This window comes from Taudactylus pleione, unplaced genomic scaffold (assembly GCF_031769625.1).
Source record: "Taudactylus pleione unplaced genomic scaffold, aTauple2 ptg000053l, whole genome shotgun sequence".
NCBI lineage: Eukaryota > Metazoa > Chordata > Amphibia > Anura > Myobatrachidae > Taudactylus > Taudactylus pleione.
The window spans coordinates 34,404,424-34,424,140 of record NW_028284455.1 but is presented as its reverse complement, the minus strand read 5'-3'; the positions used below and the strand labels follow the sequence as shown (position 1 = coordinate 34,424,140).

Genomic DNA, 19,717 nt, shown 5'->3' with positions numbered 1-19,717 from the left:
CAGCTTTCGTGGAAAGCAGAGAAAATAGGGCTGCTTTCAAGGCACAAACCGGAGCTGATTGGTTAGGAGTTGCGAGCCTAGAATCAACGTCAACATGAGACACTGGAGCCTAGGACTGCGGGGTATAGACTGGGTGTAGAGAGGAGCAGAGACTTTAAGAAATTTACAAGTGTTTCAGGCTCCTACCCCTCTATGCCCCACTCAACCCCAGTTAAGATTTGTGCCTCGAGTGAGTAAGTTCCCTCGGCATCAGCTTAGGGTTTTTCTTGTTTATTTCTTTTATTTTTAGTACAGGCAGACAGATGGCCCCTGTCTGCCTGCACCGTTGGAGTCTGCCGGAGGGACCTGCCGCCGCTGCATGCAGCGCGCGTCCGGGTCCCAGGTCTCAGCACTTTTGGTGCTGCGGGGACCCGCTGCAGCTTCTCACGGCTGGGTCCGAGTCCCCCCTGACATCCATAAACCCGGCGGCACGGCTGGTGAGTATGGCCAGCCTTCCCGAACATGCAGGGGAAGGCTGGCAGTGCAGTGATTTCACAGCTTAGGCTGTGTATAGCGGGCGGCCAATACTGGCCGGAGGTCAGGGGGCAGAGCTTCCCCTTTGTTACAGGAGACTGGCTAGACTGAGAAGCGCGCTTCTCCATTTCTCCCACGCAGCTTACCTACAGACACCGCTGATATATATAAAACTCAGCACTCCGTCATACTTGTTGGAACCTGGTAGCTGCTATCAGAGTTTGAATTGATAGCAACTACCATTCTCGTTCAATATATAAGGAATCTTGTATTTCTAGAGGACGGCACAGGAGCATTTATACCCCGGAGGGTACCCGAGTGCCGGGCCACAGGTGCATTTTATTTATTTATTAACAGTTTCTTATATAGCGAAGCATATTCTGTTGCGCTTTACAATTGTAAGCATTACTAGAACAAAACTGGGTAATAGACAGACAGATATGTAGGTAGGAAGGCCCTGCTCGCAAGCTTACAATCTATAGGGAAATAGGCATTGATACACAAGGATAGTTGCTATATATTGCATTTTGGTCCAGCCAGAATGCACAGTTTCTTGTTGGGCTGCATGATCCATTTACACCGGAATGTCGGCCAAATGTCATGAGGATGTGAGAGAAAGACAATGTGTGAGGTTGTATGTAGACTGGGATGTAATTACATATGGAGGCTATGAAGGTTATGTGGGTGGTTCTGGGATCTGATAAGCTTGCCTGAAGAGGTGAGTTTTCAGGGATCGCTTGAAGGATTGGAGACTACAGGAAAGTCGTATTGTGCATGGTAAGGCATCCCATAGAGTGGGTGCAGCCCGAAGAAAGTCCTGTAACCGTGAATGGGAGCAAGTAATGCGTGGGGATGAGAGACGCAGATGTTGTGCTGAGCGGAGAGGTCGGGTAGGGAGATGTTTTGAAATGAGATGTATGTTGGTGTGGTTTGGTTAATAGCCTTATGTGTAAGTAAGAGTATTTTGTATTGAATATGGTAGAAAACCGGCAACCAATGGAGGGACTGACAGAGCGGGGCAGCAGACGATGAACGTTTGGCAAGGAAGATAAGCCTTGCAGCTGCATTCATAATTGATTTGAATGGAGATAGCCTGTTTTTGGGAAGACCAGTAAGGAGGCTATTGCAATAGTCAATACGGGAAATAATAAGTGCATGGATTACAGTTTTTGCAGTGTCTTGTGTGAGATATGGTCGAATTTTGGATATGTTTTTTAGATGTATGTAACATGATTTTGAGACAGATTGAATTTGGGGAACAAAGGACAGTTCAGAGTTAAGGATGACACCAAGGCAGCGAGCTTGTGGGGCAGGGTGGATTGTCGAATTATCAACAGTGATAGAGAGATCAGGTTGGTAACTGTTATTGGCCGGTGGAAATATAATGAATTCTGTTTTAGAAATATTAAGTTTCAGGTGGCGAGATGACATCCAAGATGAAATTGCAGAAAGACATTCAGTGACACGGACCAGTACAGATGGTGATAAACCTGGGGAAGATAGGTAGATTTGAGTATCATCCGCATACAGATGGTACTGAAATCCAAAAGAGCTGATTAGTTTGCCAAGAGAGGAGGTATAGATTGAGAATAACAGAGGCCCTAAGACAGAGCCTTGTGGTAGTCCAACTGATAGAGGTAGTGAAGAGGAGGCAGAATCATTAAAACGAACACTAAAAGAGCGATCAGATAGGAAGGAAGAGAACCAAGAAAGAGCGGTGTCCTTAAGACCTAGGGATTGCAGTGTTTGTATGAGAAGAGAGTGGTCAACAGTGTCAAAAGCAGCAGAGAGATCTAGAAGAATTAGGAGTGAGTAATGGCCTTTAGCCTTGGCAGTGACCAGATCATTTACTACCTTAGTCAGTGCTGTCTCTGTGGAGTGTTGGGAGCGGAAGCCGGACTGAAGTGGGTCCAATAAGTTATGTGAGTTAAGAAAGTGTGTGAGGCGGGTGTAGACAAGTCTCTCAAGTAGCTTGGAGGGGCATGGGAGCTGGGAGATAGGACGGTAATTTGAGAGAGTGTTGGGGTCAGAGTTTTGTTTTTTCAGAATAGGAGTAATCACTGCATGCTTGAACAGTGACGGAAAGTTGCCAGTAGTGAGAGAAAGATTACAGATTTTAGTTAGGGTTGGAATAAGCACAGGAGACAGGGCTTTACTGACTTGTGAGGGTAAAGGATCTAGAGTAGAGGTAATAGAGTAGGAGGATGAGAAGAGGGAAGATACTTCATCTTCATTTGCGAGATCAAATGAAGAGAATGTGCCAGAGGATTCAGGTAGGGAATTGAGCAAGTCACTAGCTGAAGAAGAGCATACCATTTCATTTCGGATCTCATCAATCTTGTCCCTAAAATAGGAAACAAAATCTTGTGCACAGATAGTAGCAGGTGGTTTGCGTGAAGGTGGGGTAAGAAGCAGTTTAAATGTATTAAAAAGTCGCTTGGGGTTTGAGGCTTGAGCAGAGATAAGAGATTGGAGATATGTTTGTTTGGCAGTGTCCAGAGCAGCACGATAAGAGTTGTAGATAGTCTTATATGTGAGGAAGTCAGTTGGAGTATGAGACTTTCGCCACTGACGTTGAACTTTACGTGAGAGTTTTTGTAGATGCCTTGTTAGGTTAGAATGCCACGGTTGACGTCTAACTACGTGGTGTGTGATGGGTAGCTGGAGCTACTTCATCAAGAACTTTTTCTAGAATCTGGTTTAGGTGTGATGCCACAGTCTCAGGAGAAGTGAATGTAGAAATTAGTGAGAGTTGTTGTTGTAGAGAGGTAGATAGTTGTTGAAAGTTAATAGCATCAATATTTCTGCGGGGTTTAGGTTTGGTTAATTTCAAAGACGTTGATGTAATGGAGGAGAGTGTGCAGGTGATAAGGTTGTGATCTGAGAGAGGGAAAGGAGCATTAGTGAAATCAGAAACTGAGCATAGTCGAGTGAATACAAGATCAAGGCAGTGGCCCTCCTGATGAGTAGCGGAGTCAGTCTGTTGGGAGAGGCCAAGAGATGAGGTTAGCGAAAGTAGTCTGGAGGCATGAGGAGATTGTGGACTGTCAATGGGGATATTGAAATCACCCATAACGATGGTGAAGATGTCTGATGATAGGAAGTGAGGGAGCCAGGCAGAAAAATGTTCCAGAAACTGTTGAGGTGGCCCAGGTGGGCGATAGATAACAGCAACTCGCACAGAGAAAGGGGTGAAAGTCCTGATACAGTGTACTTCAAATGATGTAAATGTGAGTGAAGGTACCTGTGGGAGAACTGTGTATGTAACAGATGGGGAGAGTAATATTCCTACCCCAGCTCCTTTACAATTACCAGGCCTGGAGGTGTGTGAGAAGTGTAGGTTACCATATGAAAGTGCAGCAGGAGAGACAGTGTCTGATTGTGTGAGCCTTGTTTCTGTTATTGCCAGAAGGTTGAGGTTAGTTGAAATAAAGAGGTCATGGATGGATGTTAGTTTGTTGCAGACAGAGCGTGCATTCCATAAGGCACATTTTAGTGACTTGGAGGGTGAAGGGAGGCACGCAATGTTTATGAGGTTAGTTGGATTTATAGCTCGTTGTGGGTGTGGGCCTGTATTTGGTGATATGTCACCAGCTAATAGAAGCAGAAGGAGAGAGATATAAATATATTGGTGGAATTTGTATGATAGATGTTTATGGCGCCAGGTTGTGGATGTTATTGTCAATGTGTATAGATAATTTAAAAGCTCGTGTGTTTGTAAGAGGAGAGAAGAATAATGAGGTAGCAATATGTACAGAAGGATGAGCTGCAGGGAGAGTAAAGGATGTAGTAGCCTTAGAGATGATTCCATGTAGTGAGATAGAAATAGAAGTTTGTGAAGCATTTTTTTCTTAATATAAAAAACACAATGTTATGTAATGGTTTTGTAATTACCTGGTAATAGATGTTGTTCAATGTTTTTCAACTGTTTTTTTTAACTGTTCAGAAGGCACACTTGATTTTAACCACACTTAATGCATAACCACACCAAGCTGCCCTCATCAAGCTGCCCTAAGGTGCATGTATTGATGTTTTATAAATATGTGGATATTTGGTTTTAGGCTTAGCTAGTTTAATGGTTAGTTGGGTGAATGGAACTAAAAGATCTCGCTTAGCAAGAGTGGTGGACTGTGTGCCAAGAGGTAAACATTAACTTGATATATTTTAGCCACTATGGGGGGAATTAAATTCAGCACTATGATGAATAGCCGCTGGAGGGAGCTCCCGCAGCTTTTCAATTCAACGCGCTGTGTGCCTTGTCGGGAAGCGGGTAAGTCAGAGAATGCCGGTTCTCGTGACTTAACCTGGGTGTTAAGGCGCGGCAACCGGCATTCTCCAACTAAAGGGCCGGGCGCACGGCTGTTAGCGCCGTGCTAAGTTGGCAAACAGCTGGGCACCTGTCACTTTTGTCGGATTTCTCCTCGCATTCCCGGGGGGGGGGGCGGACGAGGAGAAATCCTTTAGCCGCCTAAACAGCGCGGTGTATTGAATAGCTTCCGGAGCTCCCTCTAGCGGCTATTCTACATCGCACTCAATTGATTGTAGAATACTGTTCTATATTTCAAGAATACTATACAAGAAAACACAACAACATAATCGCTTTTATTTATGTCATTTTTTTAACATTTCCATACATAGTTCAGTGAGTGGCACAGGTTATCTATAAAAGTATGGAATGAGCAGATATGTACATGGGAATATGGTACACATTATGTCTGCGAGAGGTAAACATCTGTGCCAGTACTTGATCTCATTCTGTACAACCTCAGATGATGAACTCCTTATTGTTAGTCTGACTAATAAAAGCCTGTAGAGACACAAGATGATTATCTCTGTTAGCAGCACTGTGCTGGTGAAAGACTATAATCAGAGACAAAACAGAAATGTCATTGTTGGAGCATTTCTACATTGGTGTGATTATCCACTCATAATTATGGACCACAATGGGTCATTCTTTGTATTTAGTGCGTATGTAGGCAGAATTCCTGACAGTCCTATGGGTAAAAATAAACCTCCTCTGCTGTGTTTGTTGAATCCATGATTAGTTGTAATAACTAGAGAGAGGCAGCTGATGACCTCTGACTTCTTAATACACTTATGTTTTCTATCTTGGCTGTGCTGTATAATATGTTTTGTCGGTCACTGGTATTATGTCCTTCTCTCGCCTTGCAGCATGTTTGGAGTGAAAGTGAAGACTGCTTGCCTTTCCTGCAGCTAGCTCAGGATTACATCTCCTCCTGTGGGAAGAAGACTCTTCACGAAATCCTGGAGAAAGTCTTCAAGTCTTTTAGGCCAGTAAGTGCAATGCTTTTCTTCACATGTACAAGACGAAATACATCAGCAAGCTACACACCAGTGATCGCGCTGAATGAAAAAAAAAATGTGGGTCCCAGGGACCTCTACTGCACAGTTTTTGGGTCACATCACAATTTATGCACCACTGCCTGTAGCGTGTAAAAACACGCTATAGCGCATATTTTGCACTGAGAATTACATAGGGAGAAGGGCACAGGGGGTGGGAGGGGAGATGGTAAGAGGGGGCACAGGAGAGCAGAAGCGGTACAAACATGGGGAGAGGGGAACAGGGGGTAGAGTACACAGGAAAGCAGAAGGGGTACAGACATGGGGAATGGGGAACAGAGGGTACAGAGGTGGGAGGGCAGAGTACACAGCAGAGCAGAAGGGGTACAGACATTGGGAACAGGATCGGGCTGGCAGAATAGGATTTAGTAAGGGTCACAATCTATGTATAAAACAGTACAGACCCTCCGTGCTTCTAGGCATGACCCTTTAGCTCAACTCTCCTTGTGCTTTGGGGAACCTCTGGCCACGGTGGTGAACAGCAGGTGGCGCCCTGTCACAGATTCTGGAGTCCCACAGATAGGAAGTGAGGGCAATACTGTTCCAGCTCAGCCTCGCACAGGCACTCTAGGAGGCAGGAATCGGGATCCGTCTGTACACCTGGGGGTATATTTACTAAAGTGCAGGTGTACAGGCGAATCCCGATTTCTGCCTCCTAGAGTGCCTTAAGTAAAACACAAAGTAAAGTGTTTGTTTCTAAGTGATTTCCAGCTGTTATCACCATGATGTGATGTTCGGCCATCCCTTCCCCGGCAATAACACCCTGTGATAAATCAGAGTTCTGATGGGTCGCTGTAACAGGCCAGTGCTATGTACGTGAGCCCCCAGCCACAATTTACTGGCAAGTGCCCTCCGCACCTGTCTCTATCCTGCTGAGGATTCACAGAGTACAGTGGGAGATGAGCCCCAGGAACACCCTTACTCAGGACACCTGGAGATACGTGTGATGTACTGACTGGTTTGTACAGTGCTGCACCACTAGCACCAGGTTCAGATGTGTTCGGATTGCTTCGGTGGCCGATTTCCCCGTGTTCAGATGGGACACACCATGACAGAGAGGCAAGCCTGAATTCCCCTTTTGCAGACACAATGACCAGTCAGGAGGGAAGGTGCAACGCAATTTTATTATTTGTTAATATTTAACAACAAACGACAGGAGATATTTACCATATAAAGATGGAGGGAAATTAATTACACTATTCAATGACAAGGTATTTATTTATTACCTCCCCGTCATCTACCGGTGATCCCAGCTGGCAAGCAATGTGAAACCAACAAGAACCACAATTCCTGCAGAACGTTACTTTACCAAAAAAAACAAATGAGAGACCTAAATGTGAAACCTGCGGGTCTAGCTTGAATCAATGGTGCTCCGGCAGTCTATAGCTGTGGAATACAGTCTGTATTAACGCTCCCTTTTTGCTGAGAAAAACGTGGGAAAAACAAAACATGCAGGCCAAGCTTGTACTTGTAGTTCTCCAGCTGTAACGGCTAACAGTTCACGCAGAGTAAATGGCCAAGCACAATAAAGCACATGCAAGTTAGGCTGGTACTTGTAGTTCTCCAGCTGTAACGGCTAACAGTTCACGCAGAGTAAATGGCCCAAGCACAATAAAGCACATGCAAGTTATGCTGGTACTTGTAGTTCTCCAGCTGTAACGGCTAACAGTTCACGCAGAGTAAATGGCCCAAGCACAATAAAGCACATGCAAGTTAGGCTGGTACTTGTAGTTCTCCAGCTGTAACGGCTAACAGTTCACGCAGAGTAAATGGCCCAAGCACAATAAAGCACATGCAAGTTAGGCTGGTATTTCTAGTTCTTCAGCTGTAACAGCTAACAGTTTATGCAGAGTAAATGGCCCAAGCACAATAAAGCACATACAAGTTAGGCTGGTATTTGTAGTTCTTCAGCTGTAACGGCTAACAGTTCACGCAGAGTAAATGGCCCAAGCACAATAAAGCACATGCAAGTTAGCTGTTACAGCTGAAGAACTACAAATACCAGCCTAACAGTTCAAGCAGAGTAAATGGCCCAAGCACAATAAAGCACATGCAAGTTAGGCTGGTATTTGTAGTTCTTCAGCTGTAACGGCTAACAGTTCATGCAGCGTAAATGGCCCAAGCACAATAAAGCACATGCAAGTTAGGCTGGTATTTGTAGTTCTTCAGCTGTAACGGCTAACAGTTTATGCAGAGTAAATGGCCCAAGCACAATAAAGCACATGCAAGTTAGGCTGGTATTTGTAGTGCTTCAGCTGTAACTGCTAACAGTTCATGCAGAGTAAATGGCCCAAGCACAATAAAGCACATGCAAATTAGGCTGGTACTTGTAGTTCTCCAGCTGTAACGGCTAACAGTTCATGCAGAGTAAATGGCCAAGCACAATAATGCAACTTTTACTACCAGAATTGCCAGCCGGGGTTACACAGGGCTAAATAAACAAGTCATGTACATTACATCACGCGAATTGACAAAGCAACAGATTCACAGTAAGCATGCACCTTTAGCTAATGAGATGACAGCACAAGTAATATAACTTACATTAGCATGAATGGACTTTGAAATGGATACCGGGCCAAGCAGTGTATAATAGACAATTTACATTAACCCCAATACCAGTAAAGATTCAAACATTTCATACAAGCAAAATATTAGTCAGCATTTACAATAATAACACAGCGAGCAGTGAACGGCTTTACAGAGTGCTATAACAGATAAAGGGCCACGGAGGACCACTATCAACTACTTTAGCTAACACACGAGTCAAACAGTAAACAGAGCCAAATACATATCACATGGCATTACATTTACTTTAAAGCTAGACATAAAATACTTTCTACATCGCCCACAATGAGCCAGAGGTTCACAGGAAAGAAAATGACCACCAATACAATTCTTGGGGAAAAGAGGGGGTGACCTATCTTTTACTTCCCCCCTATTTCATCACTACACACACACTTTACCTAATTTAAGACACTATGACCCCTTTCTATACCAAGTTGTGTGGGAGACTAACTCCCCGGTCCCAGGTTTTACACAAAACCTAGTCTCCCAGCCTAATCGTGGTTAGCCACAAGGTAAAGGATAATGCAATAGACCCAGGGGACCCAGATAGGATAGGTGTACAGAGGGGCAGGGCCTTAATGGAGGGAAGATAGGAGCTGTGGAGGGACAGAGTATAGGGAGGTTTTGGTATGATCTCACCCCTGGCAGTGGCTATTCAGCCTCCTCCGATGTCCAGGGCAACTCTGGGATGCACAGCACCACACCAGAGCTCCCAGCTGCAGACCTCCGGCAGGTATTTTACAAGGGGCAACAGGTGCAAAATCCCTTTCCACAGGGTCTCTGTCCAGCAAACACACACAGCAGCAGGAGGGGTCCTGAAGCACTCTTCCTCTGGGGCTGTCTTTTCTTCTGCCTGTGCGGGTGCCAGCAGGGTTTTCGTCACTGGCGGGACCTTTTCCTCAGCTGGGGCTTCATCTGCGACGATGGAGCGATGAGACCTCCTTCCCAGACAGATCCTCTTCTCTCCCAGCATGCGCAGACTACCATATGCAGTGACTCCTGATAACAGGCACTTAGGGAGGCAGTCCTTTATTCAGAGGGAGCTTCTTCCAAAGCAGAGTGCTTTATGCAAATCCCCAGGCAAGCTTCCTCCAGGGACTCATATCCAGCATCAGAGCACCTCTCCTGGCAGGTTGGATAGGTAGCCTTCTGGGCTAATATGAAGTCTGGTAATTGTAATCCAGGGCAACATTAAAGTTATAGCATCCTTATTTTTACAGCTCCAAGGGCACTCCACAGCAACTCAATACAGACAGCATACCAGGTGCAGTATTTGTAATCCAGGGTAAATGAGAGGGGTTACTGCTCCCCTATTTGTACAGATCCAGGGACACTCCACAGACAAATCCTCCCTGGCTCCTTTTCCAGAAATTCCTCCCAGACTCTTTCTACAGAAATTCTTCCCCAGACTTACTACAGAAATTCCTCCCAGAGCACTGACAGCCCTGAGAAAGGTATTATATAAGCTTTCCCTCACACTCCTCCCTGTCGGTCCGGCATCTATGAGTGGACAGAGGGGACCCAGCAACAGGCCGCCTACAGGGATCTCTGCCTGGACACCTAGGCTACCAATCAATGGGGCAGGATTTTCCCTCCTAAAATGGATCGCTGACCAAGGGGCACTTTCTACCTCCATGTCTGCACATGCTTAGTGGGGTTCAGGGAGAGCAAGGTCAGTCAAAGTTCACTATACCTGCCTATTATGTGGAATGGGACTGCAGTATATCTATGTGTACATACATAAAAAAAAATATTGGGGGACCCCTATTTGGGAACAAACTTGGGGGTACCACATACGCTAACTCCCTGGTGTAGATCTAATCGCACGGAGGTCAGGTGGAACGCACAGCTGCCGGTGATTGAATGAGACCGACGCCACCAGCGGTAATTGGTTGGTGAATGCTGCTGGTGGTGATTGGACGAGACTCCGCTGGCAGTGATTGGCTGCTGCGGCCTCTGTGTGTGCGCGCTACAGCAGCCAGTCACCGCCGGCAGCATCTTCCCTGCTGCTCTGCGGTGTGCACACAGCGCGTCCTGTGGGACCCGGTCGTTTTTTTAAAAACCAAGTCCCTCACCTCCTGCATTGTGTAAAAACGTGCTATACCACATATTTTGCAATCATTGCACACCATGTGGAAAGGGCCTCGATATTCCCAATAGAGCACAATCATCTGCCCTAGTTTTGGGCCCCAATAGATCTCCTGGTGGCCCTAAAATAAATATAATTGATAACACTGCACAACAATGAAAATGTTTCCGACGTGAAAATAGTTACTTCTAATTGATTTCAGCATGCAAAGAATGACATTTAAAACTGTTAGCTTTGAGTTCCGAGATATAGCCCATTTATGACGATGTAGGGGTATTCCTAGTGAAGTGGGCAGAATGGAGAGAATTTTACCAGCAATCTGCGTTCCGCACAGAGAGGGTGGGGCCTAATGATCCAATTACATGAATCAGTTATTTGTCCCCTCCCCTATTCAAATATATGCGTTTCACAGGATTACCCACACAAGATAACTGTGGTGCACTGAGTGACAAGCATAGTGAGCGATTCCACCAAGACATTTCAGCAATGGAACAAAGATATCAGGGTAGGTGAATCGCTACTGTTGGACAGTGACAAGAGATGCCCAGAAGAGGAGTACAAGCGACAAGCAAAGAGAAAGCACCCCCATGAATAGGCCACTATATTACATAGTACTTTCGTATGCTGTATGTTTGTTTCGTTTTGTGTTCTTATTTGTGATTGAGTTAAAACAATTGTTATTTATTTTCTATCAAGAAAATATCAGATTATTTTAAAATAGCTTTTCACTGACTATATTACTAATGTACATACAGTATAGTGCAAGTAGTGTAGCTCAAAAAATAGAGCTAGTAAAAACATTCTGAAATCATTTTATTTTTCTTGACCTCAAATTAGTAATGTATGACTATTTTTAGAAAGGAAACAAATTAATTAAAAGTATTAATTTGTTGTTCAGTGTAATATGCAAGAAGGAATAGGTAGAATATTATATATGAGAGGAGAATGCATATATGCATTTATAAACACCCATTACAGCTGTGTTAGTCACAGTAGTTTACAAATGCTGTAGCTTAGACAGTGTCATGGATATTCCAGCCACAAAGGTGACCATAGCAGACTTCTTTTGTAGGTCAGTAGTATGAGCAGTAATCCATTGGGTGTGGTTTATTTAGGGACAATGCTAACATGCTACTTTCAGCTATGTTTGAGTGCTTACAAATGATAGGCCTCTAAGGATGCCAGCAGCAGCGTTTCTTCCCTGAAACTTCACGTTCCTTCTTTCGCAACCATTGATCACTCCCTCATACACTAGTCTTAACTTTGTAACATTGAGAGCTTTGTCTACAGAAGATAATATATTATCTGTAATGTATCGCCATCTGACATGTTCAGTTAAGGCAGAAAATTATACCTCGCAAAGGCTTTTTAGGCGGAAGAAAAGATACAGAGTGGAGTAATAGAAATCTTTAGAATTTTAGATATTAAAATAAATACCTTTTTCCATAATGTAGTGATATAGGGACATGACCAAAATATGTGAAATAGGGAGCCCACATGTCAACAGTTCCGCCAGCATAGATTGGAGTGGGAAGGTGAAATAATATGCATTAATTTAGGAGTGAAATATTGACGATGAAGCAACTGATAATATTTTTCCATATGAGAAGTACATTTTGATCATTTATAGCTGGTTTTAAATATTAAACGGCAGTCTTCAGAAAAGACACAAGGTCTGCTTCCCATTTCAGTATTGTTGTAGATTTTTTAAATTCTGTAGGGGTAATTAAGTAGGAGTACCACCATGTGATGCCTCCTTTGCTATTTGTTTTATTTAGTTGATTAAATAAAAATTTAGAGAGATCATGAACGATATGTGGGGTTGGGGTTAGGATTATAATAAAATACTTTTTAAACTTCATTGAATAAAATTTACAATTTCTCAGCCATTTTGGGGAAAAAAATGTCAGTTAAGTGATTAAGTTCACGTAATAAATGTTATCCTGCTAAGTATAGATTATGTTGTGACAGCAAGTACATAATCTACATTCTTTGTTGCTCATGCAAGCTACTATATGTTGGTAAAACATCATGGATGCTAAGAGAACTCCAGCACTCTAAATTCAACTCTTGTATTCTCAAAGTTAATGATTTAATAACAATATTCCACTAAATTCATATAAATATTAATACATAGGGGTCTATTCATGAAAGCTTGGAGAGAGATAAAGTAGAGCAAGATACAGTACCAACCAATCAGCCCCCTAACCATTTTTCAAACACAGTCAGTGAAGTGACAGATAGGAGCTGATTGGTTGCTATTTTCTCTCTCCAAGCTTCATAAATAGCCCCCAAACTCATTAAATATATAGGGACAATAGAAACAGAGTCATAGGAATTATGTATAACACTGGTTTTCTCAAAATTATATGCCAATTGCAGTCCAGGATTACTAAATTGTAATTACTGTGACAGACAGGGCAGTTTGTCCCAGTCTCTTCTGAAAGAGACCAATGCTTTCTGTGGGAGTCTGCAGACCATACATGCCTACCCTCCCGGTTTTCGCGGGAGGCTCCCGATTTTTCGGGTAACCCCCCGCACCCGGAAGGGTAGGCATTTCTCCCGCATTCTGCCCACTTCCTAGTGAAGTGGGCAGAATTAGGAGAATACCCGCGGCAATCGCGGGTCTCCGTGAAGGGGCGGGGCTTAAGCTGTGATTCTGCATGAATCACAGCATTTGGCCCCGCCCCCTATGTAAATTGTGCCCAATCGCGGCAATTTTACCGCGAGGGGGCGGGGCTTAATGATGCGATTCATGTCCCGCCCCCGTCGGCCCCCTGCTGCATCTCTTACCCGGGCTTCTCCCGGGAAGAGAATGTTAAAGGTAGGCAACCCTGCTGCAGACTCATGATAAAGTCAGGGTTAATCCCTCACATCTCACTGCACACAGAACACAGCTTCACAGGTGGATCACATGGGTGTGATCGTACTGCTAGGCAGTGCTTGGGAGGAAGTATAAGTAGCTGGTCTTGTGACGGGGCGACCAACACCGTGTTTGTTGGCCGGCGACTAGAGTGGAACCACACTGTTTAGTCAGTTACAGAGTCGTGGGGATACTTTTGCTGATGCTGGAACCAATGCTGATGCTGTATGTACCATCTTCACATTTCCTGAATAAACTACAGCAAGCTGGTTCAGCAAGACGTGTGTAGACATTCAATTCATATCTTATTTGCCACACTAGATAGTAACTAAAATATACACAGTGTATCTCTTAAAAAGGCAATCCATAAATCCGTCCCAAAGTATATAATGCCTAGATTTTATTCAGTAGACCTCCGGTGTAGGACTATATATGTCTTGTTGTTTATTAAACTGTAGTTACCGTAAAGTTAGGGCTCTACATTGCTCGGTATAGTCCCCATTAAATCCGGAAAAAAAGCCACACTTTGTAGGAGAGCTTTGATTAAGGAGCATGCGACAGTAAACAAACCACTCGCTCCACTGCTCTACAGCAGCCACCGGCTGTAATGGTAAGTCCGGCATAGCAACTTCAGACAGTCCAGCTGTATAGCGCACGTAATCTGGGCGCTGGACTGTACTCTGCTCACCTGTGAAATAGTTGTACGCTCACTGTTGGCTTTGTATAAAGGAGTCCCAGTAGTTATTTCCAAAGGGCTGTTTGGCCATGCACCACAAAAGGATAATCTACAGGATATAACCCGCTCCATTGATGTGTTTCTCTTTCCAAAAAAGTTTCTTCAGAAGAAGATTCTTTATCACTGTGAGCCTGGGTCGGGCTGGAGGAAGACCATCTTCCTGCAGCCCGACTTAGTCTCACAGGACTGTGTGATTGCCCTGTCACTGGCTGGGGAGAGAGAAGGGAACTGTGGAGGAAGCAGAGGGTACAGCACCGTCTCCTGAGCCTGGTGGCTGCCGAAAGATTAGTTAGAGACTGTTGCTAACGCGGTCGCATCAGATGTGTCAGGGAAAGCCCAGCTATATGCTTACTAAGAAAATATATAAAAAATTGCAGGACACGGACACCGAAGGTTTTATTACACATTCACTCACCAGCACTCGCACTACAAACTTACCTACTCCATGGTGCTGATTGCTCCTCTTGTCTAGTAGGCATCCAGGGGGCTCGGCAAAAAAAATAAATTGAATACCTGATCCACTTTTCTCCCTAAATTTCAAGCTTAATTTTCAAACCTACTTCCTCCCGCCCACTTCTGATGACTTCTTCCCACTCCCACTTTCAGCATTTTTCCCATCCTGCCCACAACCTCGGGAATAGACTCCCACACCCAAATAGACTTGTACCCAGTCCAATACTCCATCTTTTCATTCAAGCCTTCCACCCCTCTTCCTAACTCTCCATCCTTTGCATTCCCCGAATATGCTCCCACCGACCTCTGTGTTTGCCAATATCGCCTCTAGAAAGTAAGCTCTTATGAGCAAGGCCCTCTCTCCTTTCTGTATGTATTTATGTAATTATATATAATGTAAATATATATATTATGTAAATTGGTGAACTTACCTATAACTATATAATTTGGTCACCTTGTTCTGTTCCTGATGTACGGCGCTATGGAACGCTTGTGGTGCCATATAGAAAAATATTGATGCTGAAATTATAATAAAAGTATGCAATGAATATTTCTACTGTAGGTTGGTTTCTGACTGTTTCATTCTCTTACTTCCTACAGCTTCTTGGTCTCCCAGATGTGGATGATGACACTTTTGAGGAATATAATGCGGATGTGGAAGAAGAGGAGCCAGAGGCTGATCATCAGCAAATGGGGGTCAGCCAGCAGTAGGATACCTTGGATATTTCCTATAGAAAGGAAAAGAAAAGCAACATAATGTAATAGTAAACACATTTGGCAAATATGCAGAAAACACCCACCGCAAGCTGAGCATCAGGCTTGCCGACAGCAGCCTTTCCATGGGAGTTCTGTTGCTTTCCATCCATTATTAATTCTAGAATTTCTTTCACTGTTTTGACGATGTTTGGCTTGGTTTGGAATGGATCTAACTATGAATTTAAAGTGGTTACTGAATGTGTGACAGTGGATGGAGACCTCTGTAAATGTGACCTAAATAAGGAATTCAGTTATTGGTTGTAATTACAAAGTAAAATCCAATCATAGTATTGCAGAAAAATGTTTTTTTTTAATTACTATTATTAAAAGCAGTGATCACTGAATATTAATTCTATTTCTATAAGGCAACATAAAATATTAATGTTTGTCAGAATCCCTAAATACAGTCATCCTTTTTTTTTTTTCCGTAGCTCCAACAAGTACAAAAAGTTATTGTGCTGCCATTTCCTTTTTTTAACTATCTCCTAATGAACAGCATTCTAGTAGTTCTATTTTACTATGCTCAATGAGATAATTACTTGCATCATGCTTGATAGTTATGAGGATTGCTCTTTTTCTCCTTACTCTAAAGTCCTGGGGAGCTTCAAGCTGAGGTATAAAGCCACAGATACAAAGAACCTAGAACAAGAACACGGCTTAAAAGGTTATGTTCAACTACATTAAATAGAATTCTGACAGGGCATAGAAAGTTCACTATACAGAGATTACTTCTTTTTTTTTTTTTGTTCTTGCACATTTCTGGGTTTTGCTTTGTGGATTTTTTTTTTTTTATTATAATTTTTTTTAAAGATAATAAATGCCAGTGGATTCTGCATTGTAAAATATGCCGCGTAGAAATGTCCCTAAAAAAAAAATAAAAATAATTATATATATATATATATATATATATATATATATATTTTTTTTTTTTTTACAGACTTGAGTAGGCAGCACCCTATTAAATTAATATAGGCCAATAACCAAACATTAAGTAAAGGGCATTTGTGAAGAAATAGTAGAGCTCATGCATATGGTGTGGACACAGATTATTATAATTAATCGTCTTGCAAATACTTAAGTGACATAATCACTCATTACCTAGGTGCCATCCATCACTGCAACCACTGATTATTGCATTCAGGACTACAGTATATTCTATATTTCAGGTATTATCTGTGGTTGATATTCTCTTTGATATTTAGCACTAAAAAGATTAAAAAATATTTGTGGATGAAACATCACCTCTGCCTGCAGCAGTATAATATCTACAAAAAGGTAATTGTCAAAAAAAAATAAATTATATATATATATCTATAAAATCCTTTCTTTGTGTTCGTATAAGTGTGTGTGTGTGTATATATATATATATATATATATATATATATATATAAAATTATTTTTTTTTCTTGTCTACAGTATTTACCCTTAAAGCACTTTGGATATGATTTTGTCATTCTGCAAGGCAAAACTGGTTAGTGATGGGCTAAGCTTTGTTTTCCTTTATTTATAATTCTCACTACTCTTGACATCCCGTTACGTGCATAAGGCAATTGCATTAGGTTACTGATGCACTTCTGGTTCATTCAGAGATTTTTTATATATATATATATATATATATATATATATATATATATGCCTCCTGTGAGAAATGTCTGCCCACTCCGTGCTGTACTTGACACTGGTGGGATATTATATAAGGATTAGCTTTAATTCATCTGCATTGTGCCCGAAGAGATTTCTAATAATGAGGCAGATTAAATACAAACTTCTCTTTATGTTGTTCCTGCCACTGTTTTTCGATCAGTGGCCCTAAGATGTTTAACAAATATATATGAGATGCTGGTGCCCTTTATGGGGCTGCATAATTTGCACTGTTATGGCTAAACTGGAATTCACTACACAGAGCAGGAAATATATATCTTTATATATTTAGCAGGTCACTTAACCTCTTATTGTATTGTATCAGGACACTCTTGACAAGGACCTTGTGATGGCAACGTCCGAGTTTGCCATATTAATATAGCATGCATAGATATATAGCATTACAAACTCCTGTTGCTTTATTGCTAGTGGGGCTGACACCACATACCATACTTCTACAATGATATAGAGGGAATCGTCACAATATTGCATGTAATCCATCTTTCCCAGAGTAATAAAAATTTTTATTAATCACTTTTACATTGGGTAAGATTAACCCTGCACCATTAATATATTGTTCCCTAATATAGGAATGTTGCAGGTATTCATGAAAATTTGCTAATTATTATTATTTGAAATAGCTGAACTTGGATTTTAATGGAATCTCAATATTTACAGGTAATAAGAGTGCAGAATGTAGTATAGTTTGTAGAATAATGGGATTAACACATATATGAAATATTGTTTCTAAAAAAAGTTTTTTAAAAAACAACCCTCAATCCATTCATATCATCAATAAACCCTAGACATTTGTACTAGTCTGTCTTCGTGTATTGAATGGGACCTGTCATGATTATTTAAGATAAAACCTAAAAAAAAAAAAAAAAAAAAAAAAAAGCTTCACTCTGCTCTGTGCACCTCCGTCCCTATCTTGTATGTACACAGTTACTGTTCACATGCCTCTGCGGGTATTGCTGATGGAGAGAAGGAAGGCTGCTTTGGAGAGAGAAGAGCACTGCTGAATTGAATACTGTGCACTGTGTACACACATCATCTCATCCTCCTGACAGGTCCCTTTTAACCAGACTATCTTAATTTGGCAATTTGAAAGGTATAAAGATGGCATATAAGTGATCTGTGGGTTATTTGGTGATAAAAGTTAAATGTATCTCCATTCAGGCCACTTAATCGGAAGTAATTAACTTCCTGATTAATAATTTCTTTGTCTGGCTCGGTCTCTCTCCTACAGAAGCCATAGTTTAACAGGATCAGACACTGATTGGTATAACACTTTTGCTGACTCCTATCAATGTACCGATTGACATGTAGTTCCTGACAAATGCTAATTACCACTCAGAAGATCTTCCATCTTTTTCAGTTCCATTATTCAGTGTGGCTGACCCCGTGAGTCTAGGATTGGTCAAAATTTGTAACACACTTTAAAATAAGATGTTTATTTTAAGTCTTTTAAATAAAATGTTGGGTGGGATTAGCACTGTTCTGTGTGTGTAAAAATCTGAGAGGGTGAAATTGAGGCCTATGTGGACCTTTTTTTATTTATTTTTAAATATTATTTTTATGATGCATAAATAAATTGTGTACATGCTCATTTAAATGGTTCAGATTTGTAATGCCTCTCCAAAGTTGAACAGGTTCATATCCATTTTGCAAATATAGGATAATTATGCCTTACTGTATTTTGGGATTCATTAAAATAAAATAACTTGAGGTTTTCCTGACTCAATCTTGCAGTCTTATATATTTAATGGCAAAAACACTGAAATAAATGTGCAATGTGCAGCCATTTTCTGCAGGTGAGGTGGTATATTAATTGCGGATGTCAGAACATGGCTATTGATTGAATACAATGAAATCGCAGAAGAAACTGCATATTATTTAAAGTTAATTGAGCCTAACTTACAGTTGTGGTGTATTTTTCCTTTAAAAGCCTGTTGTATTCATAGCTCAACTTCGTATTCAGATTTGCATTGTTTCAAAAGTTGCTTCCAACAACTTAATATTTTGTGTAAGTTACCGAGCTGTATGTAAAACAACAGAAATGCTTTGTATTTCATGTAGACAAAGGTTTGTGGTGGCATTGCATGTTAAAGATGTTTGCTTCTATCTGTGGACTGGGGTCTTGGTTAATAAATCATCTACACTCTGAGACGATGTAGCATGCTTATTTCTTTATAAGTGTTTTTTCTTAGTTTAGTCACTGATGTCCGCTCTACTGGTGCATTGAATGACTCAGAACCCATTGGTGAATGGGTTTACAAAGTTCTCTGTGTCTGGTTAGTGAGGGGTGAGTGATCCAGTATGCAGACAGCTGTACCATCCAAGCTGCAGGAAAATGGCGACAGGAGTTGGACAGAAGTGCAAGCAGCTAAGCACATTGTGGTGAGCAACACACCATGTACCAGCCATTAAGTCTTACCAATAACCACGCTGAATTTAGGCTCGTCATGAGATGTTAGTAGTACTGCCGATTGTAAAAGTCTACAAAGTAAGTTCATACTGTGACTTGTACTACCATCCACACACCACTAGCCTCTACTCTACTTACAGCTGCTTTAAAGTACATGGTTTCTCTGATGATATCACACATTCGCATGCTTTCAGGTTCACATTCTGAATGCTGTAAGATTATTCTTTATTATTCAGCACGTTGGGTCAGTGGATAGCACTGATGCCTCACAACACTGGTGTTATGGAATGGCAAGATCACATGGAGACCTGG

At 41.9% G+C, this 19,717-nt stretch overlaps 1 protein-coding gene across 1 annotated transcript in view; it reads left to right on the top strand.

Moving 5' to 3' along the window:
- The window catches only part of MTURN (maturin, neural progenitor differentiation regulator homolog), a 52,130-nt gene extending 32,986 nt beyond the window's left edge, over positions 1–19,144 (top strand). Inside the window, exons 2-3 of the mRNA XM_088462785.1 lie at positions 5,686–5,808; positions 15,181–19,144. Of these exons, the coding sequence (XP_088318911.1) occupies positions 5,686–5,808; positions 15,181–15,291 (234 nt within the window). The 3' untranslated portion in view covers positions 15,292–19,144. The remainder of the gene's footprint in view (positions 1–5,685; positions 5,809–15,180) is intronic.
- Positions 19,145–19,717: the final 573 nt, after the last annotated feature.